General features: G+C 47.4%; 1 protein-coding gene and 1 long non-coding RNA gene across 2 annotated transcripts in view; one reads left to right on the top strand and one right to left on the bottom strand.

The window, feature by feature from the left end:
• LOC132402238 (EH domain-containing protein 2-like) overlaps positions 1-14,549 on the bottom strand; it is a 66,812-nt gene that overhangs the window by 38,174 nt on the left and 14,089 nt on the right. The window contains exon 2 of the mRNA XM_059985005.1: positions 12,873-12,970. Coding sequence (XP_059840988.1) covers positions 12,873-12,970 — 98 coding nt within the window. The remainder of the gene's footprint in view (positions 1-12,872; positions 12,971-14,549) is intronic.
• On the top strand, positions 3,575-7,851 carry LOC132402240 (uncharacterized). Its single transcript, XR_009514854.1, has 2 exons — positions 3,575-3,900; positions 6,241-7,851. It is a non-coding gene; the product is annotated as an uncharacterized LOC132402240 (long non-coding RNA).

Raw genomic sequence — 14,549 nt, 5'->3', positions numbered from 1 at the left:
ATATATATCTCAAGCAGTTCCCTCTTTTGTTCCAAAAACATTTTTTGATAAAATAGACTCTCTGATTTTGTCTTATGATTGGAATAATAAAAGCTCCAGAGTGAATAAACTTTTATTGCAAAAATCAAAAAAAGATGGAGGACTGGCTTTACCAAAATTTAGATTTTATTATTGGGCAATTAATATTCACCATATTATTTTTTGGATTTATGATCTAGACGATCAAGATCACCCTTCATGGTTACAGCTGGAGGAAAATTCAGTAGTGGGGTTTTCATTCGCTTCTTTATTAGGAGCCCCTCTTCCCTTTTCATTCTCCAGAATAGGTAAACAAGCTCTTAACCCTATTGTTAAACATACTTTAAAAATTTGGTTTCAATTTTGTAGATTTTTTGAATTAAATGATTTTTTTTACTTTCTAGTAATATTTATTCTAATTTCTTTTTTAAACCATCAACTTTGAATGAGGCTTTTCTAACATGGAAAATTAAGGGAATAAGAAGTTTTTTAGATTTATTTTTACAAGACTGTTTAATGTCTTTTTCACAGTTAATGGATAAATATGATATTTCCAATACACATTTTTTCAGGTATTTACAGGTTAGGAATTTCTTACGTGATTTTTTACCAAATTACCCCTTGATCTGCTCTTCAAATTTGGCTTATGTTATTTTTCAGTTTAAACCTTTTCAAAAATGATTAATAGCTATCATTTATAAACAGTTAATGAATGCTCGCATGTCGCCTAATGATAGGGTTCAATGCTCCTGGGAAGTGGAACTTCAACATTCACTCTCAGATAACCAATGGAGTAAAATTTATTATTTAGTCAATAATTCACCTGTCTGCACATGCCATATCTTAATTCAGTTTAAGATATTACACAGGGCCCATATGTCCAAAGATGAATTGGCGCATATTTTTCCTAATATAAGCCCTATTTGTGACAGATGTAACGCAGAAGTGGCTACTCTAACCCATATTTTTTGGTCATGTGTAAATTTAAACAATTTTTGGAGGGATGTGTTTGGAATATTATCTAAAGTTATAGATATGGATGTTCAACCTAATCCGCTTACAGCAATTTTTGGGGTTTTCCCAGAGGAAGCAAGCAAAGTGTCTGCCTCTGCCCAACATGTGATAGCTTTTTCAACTTTACTGGCTAGGAGAGCTATTTTGCTACACTGGAAAGAATCTAACTCGCCCACTGTTTTCTATTGGCTGTCCTCCATCATGTCATGTTTAAGTTTGGAGAAAATTAGAATTGATTCATCTTTTGATTTTGAACAAGTCTGGTGACCCTTTATTCAATATTTTCACATGATTTAATTTATCTTTATTTATTTATTTTTCTTTATTCTCTTTGGAGAATATCCTTGTCCACGAAGGTTCGGAGATGACTGGAAGGATGTGTTTTTTTTCTCTCTCGTTCTTTTTTAAGTCTATCCTCATTTGGACTGCCCAATCTTTCTTTTCCTTTTTCTTTCTTTCTCTCTTTTTTGTTTTAGTTTAGTTAGTGGGGCTTTTCTTTCTCTATCAATAAAATTTCCAATCTTTTTCTTTACGATTGCTATGAGAAGTTGTAATTTCTCTCTGACCATTGTATATATAACAGCATAATTTATTACCTATTTGAGTTTGATATTATATGCTTTTTGTCTTTAATATTGCTGTTTATATGTCTTTTATATTATCTACTTGTTAAACTCCTCTTTCAATTTGTATTTGTATATTCTTTATTTGGAAATCAATAAAAAAGATTGAAAAATGAATGAAATTTGCAGGTTGAGTTTGTGGTGAGGCGGGCAAATGGAATGTTTGCAGCCATTTTGAGAGGACAAGACTATAAAAGCAAGGATGTAATGTTGAGACTTTATGAAGCAGTGGTGAGGCCTCACCTGGAGTACTGGATCCTCCCTCTCCCCCCCTTATCTTAGAAAGGATGTGCTGACATTTGGAGAGGGTTCAAGGATGCTCATGAAAATGACTCCCGGATTGATCAGCTTGTCATATGAAGAGCCTTTGATGGCTCTGGGCCTGTATTCACTAGAATTCAGAAAATGAGGGGTGACCTCATCGAAACCTATCGAGTGTTGAAAGGCCTTGATAGAGTGGATGTGGAGAAGATACATTCTACGGTGGGGGAGTCTAACACCAGAGAACACATCCTTAAAATAGAGGGGTGACCTTTTAGAACAGAAATGAGGAAGAATTTCTTTAGCCAGAGAGTGGAGAATCTGCAGAGTTCACAGGCAGCTGTGGAGGGAGGACAAATCTTTATTTATATTTATGGCAGAGGTTCATAAATTCATGTTTGGTCAGGAAATGAAGGGATACGGGGAGAAGGAAGGAAGGAGATTGAGCTGAGAGGGAAATGTATCAGGCATGATGAAATGCCAGAGCAGATTCAATGGGCCAAATGGCCTAATTCTGCTCCTGTATCTTATAGCCTTCTAAGATCTGAGAGCTCGAAGCAGGATTACAAAATGAAACCGATGAAGCAATCATAGAAGGGTGGGTTGGCAAGTTTGCAGATGACACAAAGGTTGGTGGTGTTGTAGACGGTGTAGAGGATTGTCGAAGATTGCAGAGAGACATTGATAGGATGCAGAAGTGGGCTGAGAAGTGGCAGATGGAGTTCAATCCGGAGAAGTGTGAGGTGGTACACTTTGGAAGGGCAAACTCCAAGGCAGAGTATAAAGTAAATGGCAGGATACTTGGTAGTGTGGAGGAGCAGAGGGATCTGGGGGTACATGTCCACAGATCCCTGAAAGTTGCCTCACAGGTAGATAGGGTAGTTAAGAAAGATAATGGAGTGTTGGCTTTCATAAGTCGAGGGATAGAGTTTAAGAGATGCGATGTAATGATGCAGCTCCATAAAACTCTGGTTAGGCCACACTTGGAGTACTGTGTCCAGTTCTGGTCGCCTCACTATAGGAAGGATGTGGAAGCATTGGAAAGGGTACAGAGGAGATTTACCAGGACGCTGCCTGGTTTAGAGAGTATGGATTATGATCAGAGATTAAGGGAGCTAGGGCTTTACTCTTTGGAGAGAGGCAGGATGAGAGGAGACATGATAGAGGTGTACAAGATATTAAGAGGAATAGATAGAGTGGACAGCCAGCTCCTCTTCCCCAGGGCATCACTGCTCAGTGCAAGAGGACATGGCTTTAAGGTAAGGGGAGGGAAGTTCAAGGGGGATATTAGAGGAAGGCTTTTCACTCAGAGAGTGGTTGGTGTGTGGAATGAACTGCCTGAGTCAGCGGTGGAGGCAGATACTCTAGTGAAGTTTAAGAGACTACTAGACAGGTATATGGAGGAATTGAAGGTGGGGGGTTATATGGGAGGCAGGGTTTAAGGGTCAGCACAACATTGTGGGCCAAAGGGCCTGTAATGTGCTGTACTATTCTATGTTCTATCTCTCTCTCTTCAGGCTGCACCAGCTAAGCCAAATTCAGGAGAGCTCCCTTTGAACAAAGTGTGAGGAGAAATGTCTGCTCAGAAAGCGGGCGGGGGGGGGGGGGGGAGTTCAGGGTCAGGGGGGGTGACAAACACACACACACACACCCCGTCACCTCAGCTCCCATTGACCCAGTAACCACCTTCTCCCTCAGCCACAGATGCCTTGAAGCCTTGTTCTCTCAAGGTACACAACCTCAATCTCTTAGGGCAAGCTCCAACACCGACTCTGCCATTCAGATGGTAGAGATAGGGTTGCTGCGTTTTGTGATCAAAGTTCGAGACACTGGGCGTCAGCTGACGTCTGGGAGGAGTACGCTGCACAAGAGGGACATGGGGAGACGTCGCTTCTGAACACCGAACGATGAATGAGAGGGTTACAGGCAGTGGAGCTGCGGCGACACAAACATAGATCAGAACCGCCTCATTGATTTTCCGAAGGTTTGTCCGGTGTTTATCTTGTGACAGGAAGCACTTAACAAAGGCACTCTGTAATTGTTCGCTCCAAGTTCAAGGCAGCCCCGGGCTCCTGCCCACATCTTCAAAGCCCTGTGTTCTGGTGAAAACACATTCCAATCCGGCAGACAGGAGGGTGAACAGGGACTGGTTACCGTCCCCCTGTCTGGAGCGGGTGGGGTTTCTCCCCGCTCAGCTAAGTTACTTTCCCCGTAACTGTAACGTTGCTCTCTGCTTTCTGGTATCTTCCTCGCCGTACATATTTATACACTGATGTGTCTGGATGGCACGGAACCAAAGATTTTAACTGTATATCAGTGCATGTGATCAATACCTCAATCACAAAAAGGTGCTGTACAAGTGTTGATGGTGTGCTAAATTGTTCTGAATTTCATTTAAATACATAATTTGTTAATCAGTTAGTGTCATAGAGAAGTACAGCAAACAGGCCCTTTGGCCCATCTGGTCCATGCTGAACCATTTAAACTGTCCACTCCCATCGACCTGCACCGGGACCACAGCCCTCCATACCCCTACCATCCAAACATCAACACTCTCACCACCTCCGAGTGAAGGCGGTTTCCCTCGTGTTCCCCTTGAACCTTTCACCCTTAACCCATGACCTCTGGTTGCAGTCCCACCCAACCTCAGCAGTTCGGTATCTCAGACAGATTCTCGCTCTCCATTGCGGGAGAGAGAGAGAGAGGTCACTCCTGTAGCAACGGGAGCGGGAGACGCGCAACTCACTGTTCCGATGTTTCAGCCTTACTACTCCGAGGAGTGACAGGCTCTAGCGCCTGCTGTCTTGATGTTTCAGTCTCCGGTTGTAGAGATCGGCAAGGAACCCGGCCGTCTCCCAAGGGGAGGGGGAGATGGGTGCAGACCCCAGGCTCCTACCTCACAGATGACAAGTCTTCTTGGCTGCTGCACTGTTCTCAGCCATGGCTGGACTGCAGTGCCGTGTGTTGGACATAACCACCGCACTCTGCCACCCAGCAGGAAGAAAGGCTCGGCTAACTTTTCCCCGAAGAGCAGCACTGAGGTGAAAATGACCATCTGAGGGTGGGCAGGCCTCGCTTTTGATACCCGGGATCTCCCGGGAGCCAGCCATTTCGATCTAGGTCACATTCCCCTCCCGACATGTCAGTCCGCGGTGTCCGCTACTGTCATGGTGAGGCCACACTCAGGTTGGAGGAGCAACCTCTCATATTCCCTCTGGGTAGCCTCCAACCTGATGGCATGAACATCGATTTCTTGAACTTCCAGAAAGCTCCCTCCTCCCCTTCACCGTTCCCCACTCGTTTCCCACTCTCATCTTATCTTCTTACCTGCCAATCACCTCCCTCTGGGCTCCACCCCCGTCCCTGTCTTCTACCCTCTCCTATTGGATTCCCCCTTCTCCAGCCCTGTACCTCTTACAGCAATCAACTCTTCACTTCACCCCTGCCCCTCCCGGTTTCACCGATGACATACTCTTCCTCTCCTCCACCATCTTCCTTTCCAGACTCTCGGCCTGAAACGTCGACCGTTCACTCTTCCCCACAGATTCTGAGTTCCTCCAGAGCAGGGTGGTGAGATTCAGGATGACACTCCTTTGCTCTCTCGGCATCCAGCGTCAGCCCGGAGTGTCACTAGTGAACTCGAAGGGTTTGTGTGACTGTGCTCTGGCCACGACTCCTCTGCTCCAGGTAGATTTTCAATCCCCTTGCTGGTCTATACTCACCGTGCAGTAGAGAAGCTGCCATGGTAACCACTCTGCGGTGGACAGAAAGCCTCTACAACGGGTAGTCAAAACTGTCCAATGCCTCACCAGCACCAGCCTACCCACCATCAAGGACATTTATACAGAAAGGTGCCAGGAAAGGACCAGTTAACATCACGAAGGACCCCACCCACCCTGCTCATGGACAGGTTGTCCCACTCCCATCAGGGAGGAGGCTACATAACATCCAGCACCAGACTGGAAAACAGTTCATTTCCCCAAGCAGTAAGACTGATCAACAGCTCCACCACTAACCCACCCCTCCACACACCCAACCACCACAACTCCATCATTTCCTGCCAGAATCACCTTATGTACAGACACTCCTGTGCCCAGTGTCACTTTATGGACGTACAATCGATGTATATAGACTCCGGAAGAGGATGGGGCCACAGAACAACACTCCCATGGGCGTCATTCTCCACAAAATGGTTTCTTTCACTTCTGTACCATCTGCTGTTTCTTTCCAACGTGGTCCTGTATTGTTGGAGCCTGTGATCCACAGTTTGATAGTACGTTTTCGAGACAATTGAGTGATCTGGTATGGTGTTTTCTCCTTGAAGGCTCCAGGAGGTGAACGGCCTCAAGACCAAGAAGCCCAGCGATTGTGAACATCGAGACGAGTGAATATTCACCACCATCTTCCAGCCTCTCATTGGCTGCTGCCGGAGGAAGGAGACTGAGTGTGACAGTCTCTCTCCCTCTGCTGCTGAGGGAAGGTCCCTGTGTTCGAATGGTCACTCTCTCTCCCTCTGCTGCGGAGGGAAGGTCCCTGTGTTCGAATGGTCTCTCTCTCTCTCCCTCAATGCTCCTGAGGGAAAGTCCCTGTGTTCGAATGGTCTCTCTCTCTCCCTCAATGCTCCTGAGGGAAGGTCCCTGTGTTCGAATGGTCTCTCTCTCTCCCTCGATGCTCCTGAGGGAAGGTCCCTGTGTTCGAATGGTCACTCTCTCTCCCTCTGCTGCTGAGGGAAGGTCCCTGTGTTTGAATGGTCACTCTCTCTCCCTCGATGCTGAGGGAAGGTCCCTGTGTTCGAATGGTCACTCTCTCTCCCTCGATGCTGAGGGAAGGTCCCTGTGTTCGAATGGTCACTCTCTCTCCCTCGATGCTGAGGGAAGGTCCCTGTGTTCGAATGGTCACTCTCTCTCCCTCGATGCTCCTGAGGGAAGGTCCCTGTGTTCGAATGGTCACTCTCTCTCCCTCTGCTGCTGAGGGAAGGTCCCTGTGTTCGAATGGTCACTCTCTCTCCCTCGATGCTGAGGGAAGGTCCCTGTGTTCGAATGGTCACTCTCTCTCCCTCGATGCTGAGGGAAGGTCCCTGTGTTCGAATGGTCACTCTCTCTCCCTCGATGCTGAGGGAAGGTCCCTGTGTTCGAATGGTCACTCTCTCTCCCTCGATGCTGAGGGAAGGTCCCTGTGTTCGAATGGTCACTCTCTCTCCCTCGATGCTCCTGAGGGAAGGTCCCTGTGTTCGAATGGTCACTCTCTCTCCCTCGATGCTGCTGAGGGAAGGTCCCTGTGTTCGAATGGTCACTCTCTCTCCCTCGATGCTCCTGAGGGAAGGTCCCTGTGTTCGAATGGTCTCTCTCTCTCCCTCGATGCTCCTGAGGGAAGGTCCCTGTGTTCGAATGGTCACTCTCTCTCCCTCGATGCTGCTGAGGGAAGGTCCCTGTGTTCGAATGGTCACTCTCTCTCCCTCGATGCTGAGGGAAGGTCCCTGTGTTCGAATGGTCACTCTCTCTCCCTCGATGCTGCTGAAGAAAGGTCCCTGTGTTCGAATGGTCACTCTCTCTCCCTCGATGCTGTGAGAGGACGGTATCAAAGTTGAGGGTCTGCGGTCTGTGGATTAGACTGTAGTTCCCGGTCGCTCCATTTTCCTTTCGGTATTTTGGGCGACTTTGAATGGGGGCTGCCTGCAGATAACCAACACTGAGCTGGGCTGAATATGGACTCCTTTGATCGTGGGCTTTATTTTTTGTATTTTTGCTCGTTCTGTTTAGCTGCCATTTGCGTGATTTGTTTTTTGCGCATAAGGGGTCGTTAATGCTTTTCCTTGAACGGGTTCCAGGGCGTTTCTTTGTTTGGTGGCTGTCTGTGGGAAGATGAATCTCAGGGTTGTACACTGCGTACTGACTTTGATAAGAAATGCACAAAGATAATAAATCTTTGAACCTATCTTATGCATTTGTATTTATTGTATTTTTTTTTACTTATTATACTGGATCCAGAGTAACAATTATTCCTTTCTTCTTCACACTGTGTGTACTGGGAATGACATTAAATAATCTTGAAAGTTGGTATTAAGTTCTTCATTAGCAATGACACATGAAAAGACATGTATTCACATACAAACTCAAAACAACCCCAGGCAGATTCCCTCGCAGTTTACTAGTTTTCTGATGTTTGGTTGTGAAACGCATTGGTCTGAGGAACGAAGGAGTCCTAAGAACAACAGAGGCCAGTCTTCTCCGAAGTTTAGCACAACGAGAGATCTATTGGAAATTTCCAAAAGGACCCTACAGGCTGGATGCAAGGAAATTTCTACTTGTGTACCGTGAAGGGCATTTTAACTGGGCTGCATCATGTCTGGTATAGGGGGCAGGGAGCAACTGCACTGGATCGAAACAAGCTGCAGAGCATTGTAAACTTAGTCAGCTCCATCATGGGCACTTAGCCTCCAAGACATCTTCAAGGAGCGATGCCTCCACAAGGTGGCAACCAGCTCAGAGGCGTTTTAGGGGCATTAGCAGTTATGATGATAGGGCAAGGAAGGTCAGTCATGGTGAGAGGCGGAGGAAGATGGGCTGAATGGCCTCATGTTCCCTTATTATTATGGAAAGAGTTACTGATTGCATCAGTAATAATACAAGGTGAATGACTGCAATTTAGATCTGTAATTTTAATGAAATATTTGCAGTTGGCAAAGGATTAAAGCTTATGATTATTTTAATGAAATTAACTCCCTTCCTGAGTCTAAGGCTGTATCACAGCATCAGTTCGTTCCAAAAAAAAAAGTTTCTCTAAAAAGATCCCTTTGTGCAGCTCTGCATTTATGGTTATCGAACAACAAGCCATGAGAGACCACTCAGCCCAACTCTACCTGCCTATCCACTGCATGCACCATCACACCGTTGCACAGTCGGCGAGTTGGATGCTCTGTCACGTGGATCTCCACAGCCTGACCCGGCTCTGAGTCCATGATCTGCAGTTTATGTGACTGAGGGGTTAGTATTGGTGAGTCTTGGCCTGTACTCACTGGAACCCAGAAGAATGAGGGAGGATTTTGTTGAAAATTATTGGACGTTGGCAGAGTGGATGGAGAGGAGAGGATAGATCCTATGGTGGGACTGGAGGATGCAGCCTCAGAATAGAAGGATGTCCAATTAGAATGGAGATGTGGAGGAATTTCTTTAACCAGAGAGCGGTGAATCTGTGGAATTTGTTGACAAAGGCAGCTGTGGAGGCCATGATGAAAAGGCTGTGTCCTCTGGTCTTCGACTTTCCCACCACAGGAAACATCCTCTCCACATCCACCCTATTGAGACTTTTCAACATTTTATAGGTCTCAATGCAGTCACCCCTCCATCTTCTGAATTCCACTGAGTACAGCCCCAGTGTCATCAAACACTCCTCACAAGACAAGCCTTTCAATCCAGGAAACCATAAAGGAATAGGAGAAGAATTAGGCCATTTGGCCCATCGAGTCCGCTCCGCCATTTCATCATGGCTGATCCCAGATCCCATTCACCCCCATACACCTGCCCTCTCACCATATCCCTCCATGCCCCGACCAGTCAGGGATCTATCAACGTCCGTTTTAAATATACCCACGGACTTGGGCTCCACTGTCCACTGTGGCAGAGCATTCCACAGATTCACCACCCTTTGGCTAAAAAAATTCCTCCTTGCTTCTATTCTAAAAGGTCACCCTAACAATTTTTGAGGCTGTGCCCTCCAGTTGTGAATAACCCCACCACAGGAAACATCCTCTCCACATCCACCTTATAACGTTTGGTAGGTTTCAATGAGACCTGCACGTTTCATCTGAACTCCGGTGAGTACAGGCCCAATGTTGCCAGATGCCCCACATAAGTTAACCCCTTCATTCTCAGGAAGCTCTTTTGAATCTTCTCCGTTGTCACCACATCCTTTCTTAGATAAGGGGTCCGAAACTGCTCTTAGTACTCCAAGTGAGGCCCCACCAGTGCTTTATAAAGCCTCAACATTACATCCTTGCTCTTATATTCTAGTCCTCTCAAAATGAATGGTAACATCACAAAAAGTGGGGAACAGGTCGGTGGGACTGCTCAGTGAGCTGGAAAGGACATGCTGAGCAAATGGAGTTCTCCTGAGGAAGTATTAAAAATTGTATGAACCTTTTCTGCAAGTGTTGCCCTGATCAGATTTTGCGCAAAAGGACATTATATCGTTACCATTGCTGCCCTGTCCATTACTAAACACATCCTACAATATGTGGAAATATATATGTAACTTTTGTAAAATGCAATGTGACAAAATGGATCCTATGAAATCGCAAGGTGCTTTGCTGATTTGGATGAGAGGCTTACACGCCTGTGTTTTTTTGACAGGAAGCTGTGTGTTCTTTTTTTTTTAATGACAGGAGATCGGTTTTATTGCTGGGGGAGATGTTTTGACAACAAAGGAAAACAGGACAGAGCTTCTAAAGGACAAATGTCAGAAACAGATAAGGATGAAAATGTCAGAGTAATGTTATGGAATGGCGCAAGCTAGTTACTCTACTTTGTAAAAAGTATAAAAGTGCTTTGTTTGAGACATAAGATTGAAGCTGTTTTCCAGACAATACTTAGCTGGATAAAAGAACTTCCCTTGAAAAGAAAATAATAAATCTGATCCACTTTGAATTGTGAAATTTGTTACTGTATATTAGAAGACGTAGCTGAACGGTACATGGCAAATACTACAACAAACAGTTTAGCCAATAATCGTGATTAACACGATCACTCACACACACTAAGTTAAAATGTTCCCATCCCTGTCAGGAATGCGGTGTCCAATGGCCCTGGAACACCTTCACAGTTCTCAAGGACACTGGAGGAGTTAGATTGGGGAGGATTTGTATGTGAAAATAAAGTCCTGCCTATGTGGTCTGCCCTGAGTGTGATTAACCAAGCCCCACATTCTGCACACAGCTGGACTACTGATCCAGCTGCCTGTTGTGCGCATCTTGGGAGCCGAAATCCCCTGGAACACACCAACTAGACTGACACAGGCACCCTAATTTCCTCTAACAAGCCCTGAATTGCCCAGCCTCAGCAGAGGCTCCAGCTCCTGGAAATTCTCCCCCTTTCCCCTACCCTCTTTTTCATCTGCCCACTCTGCCTCCTCCTTCTCCTCACCTGCCTATCACCTTCCCTGGCTCCCCTCCTTCTTCGCTCTCTGCCATGGTCCACTCTCCTCTCCTATCAGATTCCATCTTCTTCAGCCCTTTACCTTTTCCACCTATCGTGGTCCAGCTTCTTAAAACTTCTTAAGGTGGGGGGTTATATGGGAGGCAGGGTTTGAGGGTCGGCACAACATTGTGGGCCGAAGGGCCTGTACTGTGCCGTACTGTTCTATGTTCTTACTTTATCCCCCTTCCCGCATCCATCAGGTCTCACTTTCACCTTCTGGTTTCCCCTCTTATTCTGGCATCTTCCCCCTTCCCATTCCCCAATACACAGAGAATGCTGCAGGAACTCAGCAGGTCAGACAGCATCTATGGAAAGGAATAAACAGTCGACACGATGCGAGACCCCACATCAGTCTTCATCCTGAAGAAGGGTCTTGGCCCGAATCATCAACAATTTACTCATTTCCATGGATGCTGCCTGACCTGCTGAGTTCCTCCAGCATTTTGTGTGTGTTGCTCTGGATTTCCAGTGTCTGCTTAGCGTCAGCGTCTGGCGTTGATAAGAAGCTCCATCTGCTGCCTCGGGTGTGTGGTGTCTCTGGAGTGAGACTCCCTCTCTCCAGTAGCTGAGATTATGACATTTTCTCCACTGACCAGCACAACCCTGAAATCCATCAACCCCGCCGAAGAATTCAGTCTCAGTGCAGAGATCAACAACTCCCCTCGCCTGCTTCCTATTCAACACCAATTATATCCTGGCTCCTAAATCTGTTCACTGCAGATTCCTCACTATGCAGCTACCAGAAAGCCTGTGATTTGTGGCTGTTAACACAGGCCGCACGGCAACTGTGCCTCAGATGCACTCATGGGTTGTAAGATGTCAGGGGACGTTCTGGGGCCAGGAATAACAATCCAGGTCTTCAGCACAAAATGCTGGAGGAACTCAGCAGGTCAGGCTTAATCGATGGAAATGAATAAACAGTCGACATTTTGGACCAAGACCATTCATCCATCCTGGTAGGACTTCTTGAAGGTTCCTTCCCCTTCAAAGATGGTGCAGAGGGAGCTTCACTCTGTCTCCGACCACAACCGTGTGTGATGGGACAGTGTGGAGGGAGATCTGCTCGATGCCTGATCTTGGGAGTGTGTGATCAGATGCTCTGGAGGGAGCTTCGCTCTGTGTCTGGCCCTGGGAGTGTATGATGGGACGGTGCGGAGGAAGTCTCTGGCCCTGGGAGTGTATGATGGGACGGTGCGGAGGAAGTCTCTGACCCTGGGAGTGTATGATGGGACGGTGCGGAGGAAGTTTCTGGCCCTGGGAGTGTATGATGGGACGGTGCGGAGGAAGTTTCTGGCCCTGGGAGTGTATGATGGGACGGTGCGGAGGAAGTTTCTGCCCCTGGGAGTGTATGATGGGACGGTGCGGAGGAAGTTTCTGACCCTGGGAGTGTATGATGGGACGGTGCGGAGGAAGTTTCTGACCATGGGAGTGTATGATGGGACGGTGCGGAGGAAGTCTCTGGCCCTGGGAGTGTATGATGGGACGGTGCGGAGGGAGAGTGTGTCGGGACAATGTAGAGGGAGCGTGTGACAGAACAGCGTAGAGAGTGTGTGTGATGGGACGGCGTCGAGGGAGAGTGAGTGATGGGACGACTTGGAGGGAGAGTGAGTGATGGGACGGCGTAGAGGGTGTGTGTGATGGGAAAATGTGGACACAGCTTTCCTCCATTCAGATGAGCCCCGACACTGAATCCCAGGAGTCTGCTTCGCCCGTCAGCAGTGGGCTATCGACCGAAACCGTTAAGCCACTGGGCCAGCTTTCTTACCTCTGCTCACCCTCTGCTTGGCTCCCGACAGAATCCCCGGGGTGTCGATGATACTGATGCTCTCCAGCACCTTGTTCGGCAGCTGGGCGCACGTTAACCTGCGAGAAAGGAGATGACAGATCAACGTGATCCGGTGCCTGGGGGTGGGGAATGACACGTCTCAGCGAGGTGTGTCTGAGACTCGAACGGCTCTCCGAGCTGCAGAGTGAGAGACGAGCAGCTCGCTGGGGAGCTGGAACTCAGCAGGTCTACGGGAAAAAGCACAGTCAACGCTTCAGGCCAAAACCTTTCGGCGGGTTCCAATCATTAACCAGGGTTCGATTCCTGCCGCTGCCTGTAAGGAGTTTGTACATTCTCCCCGTGACCGTGTGAATTTCCTCCAGGAGCTCCGGTTTCCTCCCACAGACCAAAGATGTACCGGTTAGGATGTTGGTAAATTATACCCATGCTTTGTTTGTACTGATGTGTGCAGTGAGACTTACGGGCTGCCCCCAGCACATCCTTGGACTGTGTGTGTTGTTGATGCAAAAAGCACATTTCACTCTAAGTTTCAATGTACAAGTGACAAATAAATCTAATTTTTAAAGTACTTATCCGGCACCTAATTAGTGTGGAATGATACAATCCCAACTGTACTCAGAGCGAACAAGGACACCAGTATGTATTTCTGTAAAACACACACACAGTGCTGGAGGAACTCAACAGGCCAGGCAGCATCGATAAAGAGGAAGAAAGAGTCAACCGCAGCCTTGCCGTCGGGTTTGGAGGCTTGCGTACCTCAATGACCCGGAGAGTGATGTTGACTGGAGTCAGGGCTTCGTGCTTTGGCTCTTGGTAGGGTCGGTGTGCCAAACAGGTCAAAGGGTAGAGGTCAGACTAAGAGTGGTCCGCCGGTCCTCCAGGTTCAGGGGTTCAGCTCAGGGCTAACAACCCTGACTGGTCAAACAAAATTGTTATGGAAACAGCAATGAAGAATCCTTCTCTATCTGAGTGTGACGGTATTCCTGAGTCTCTACCCGGGACTTGTATGACTGACGGTAGTGAAAACCGAGAGGAAGCTACTGACACGATGAAGGAAGCCCTGAACACCGCCGGAGATGGAGGACCTTCATTGCTGCCCTAAGCAACAACAGGCAGTAAGTTTCAGGCCGAGACCTTTCATCGGGACTGTTCCAGCACAATAAAATGTCTGAACGTCCGTGATCCAGGTGTGGCCCTGAATCACACCTGGAGACGTTAGGATATTAGATCTGGAGATATTTGGTTTCGTCCCCCAGTCCAAAGACATACCAGTTGGGGTTAATTGGACATTGTAATTGTTCCCTGATTGGGCTCAGGTTAAATCGGGGCATTGCTGGGTGGCGTGACTCAAATGGCCGGAAGGGTCTGTGTCACAGTAAGTGAGGTGGTGTTCACGGTTCATTGCCCCTTAGAGGTGGGAGGTGGGGATTTATGAGCTGGTCAGCAGATCTGACGTTTTGGGGTTGAGGATTACAGAGTTGGGTTGAGATTGGAGAACAGGTTTGGTGAAGCTGAGAGAGGTTGGGAGGTAAGGGATTGGGTGGGACTGTAGTGGGGGGGGCTAGAGTTTGTAAATGGATTTGACTGCAAGGGATTTTACAAGGAAGCATCATTCAGTACTCGCTCGGGGAGATCAGTTGCCCCCCCCCCCCCCCC

This window comes from Hypanus sabinus, chromosome 11, assembly GCF_030144855.1.
Source record: "Hypanus sabinus isolate sHypSab1 chromosome 11, sHypSab1.hap1, whole genome shotgun sequence".
Classification (NCBI taxonomy): domain Eukaryota; kingdom Metazoa; phylum Chordata; class Chondrichthyes; order Myliobatiformes; family Dasyatidae; genus Hypanus; species Hypanus sabinus.
Note: the sequence above shows the minus strand (reverse complement) of the source record. Positions and strands in the feature narration are given on the sequence as shown.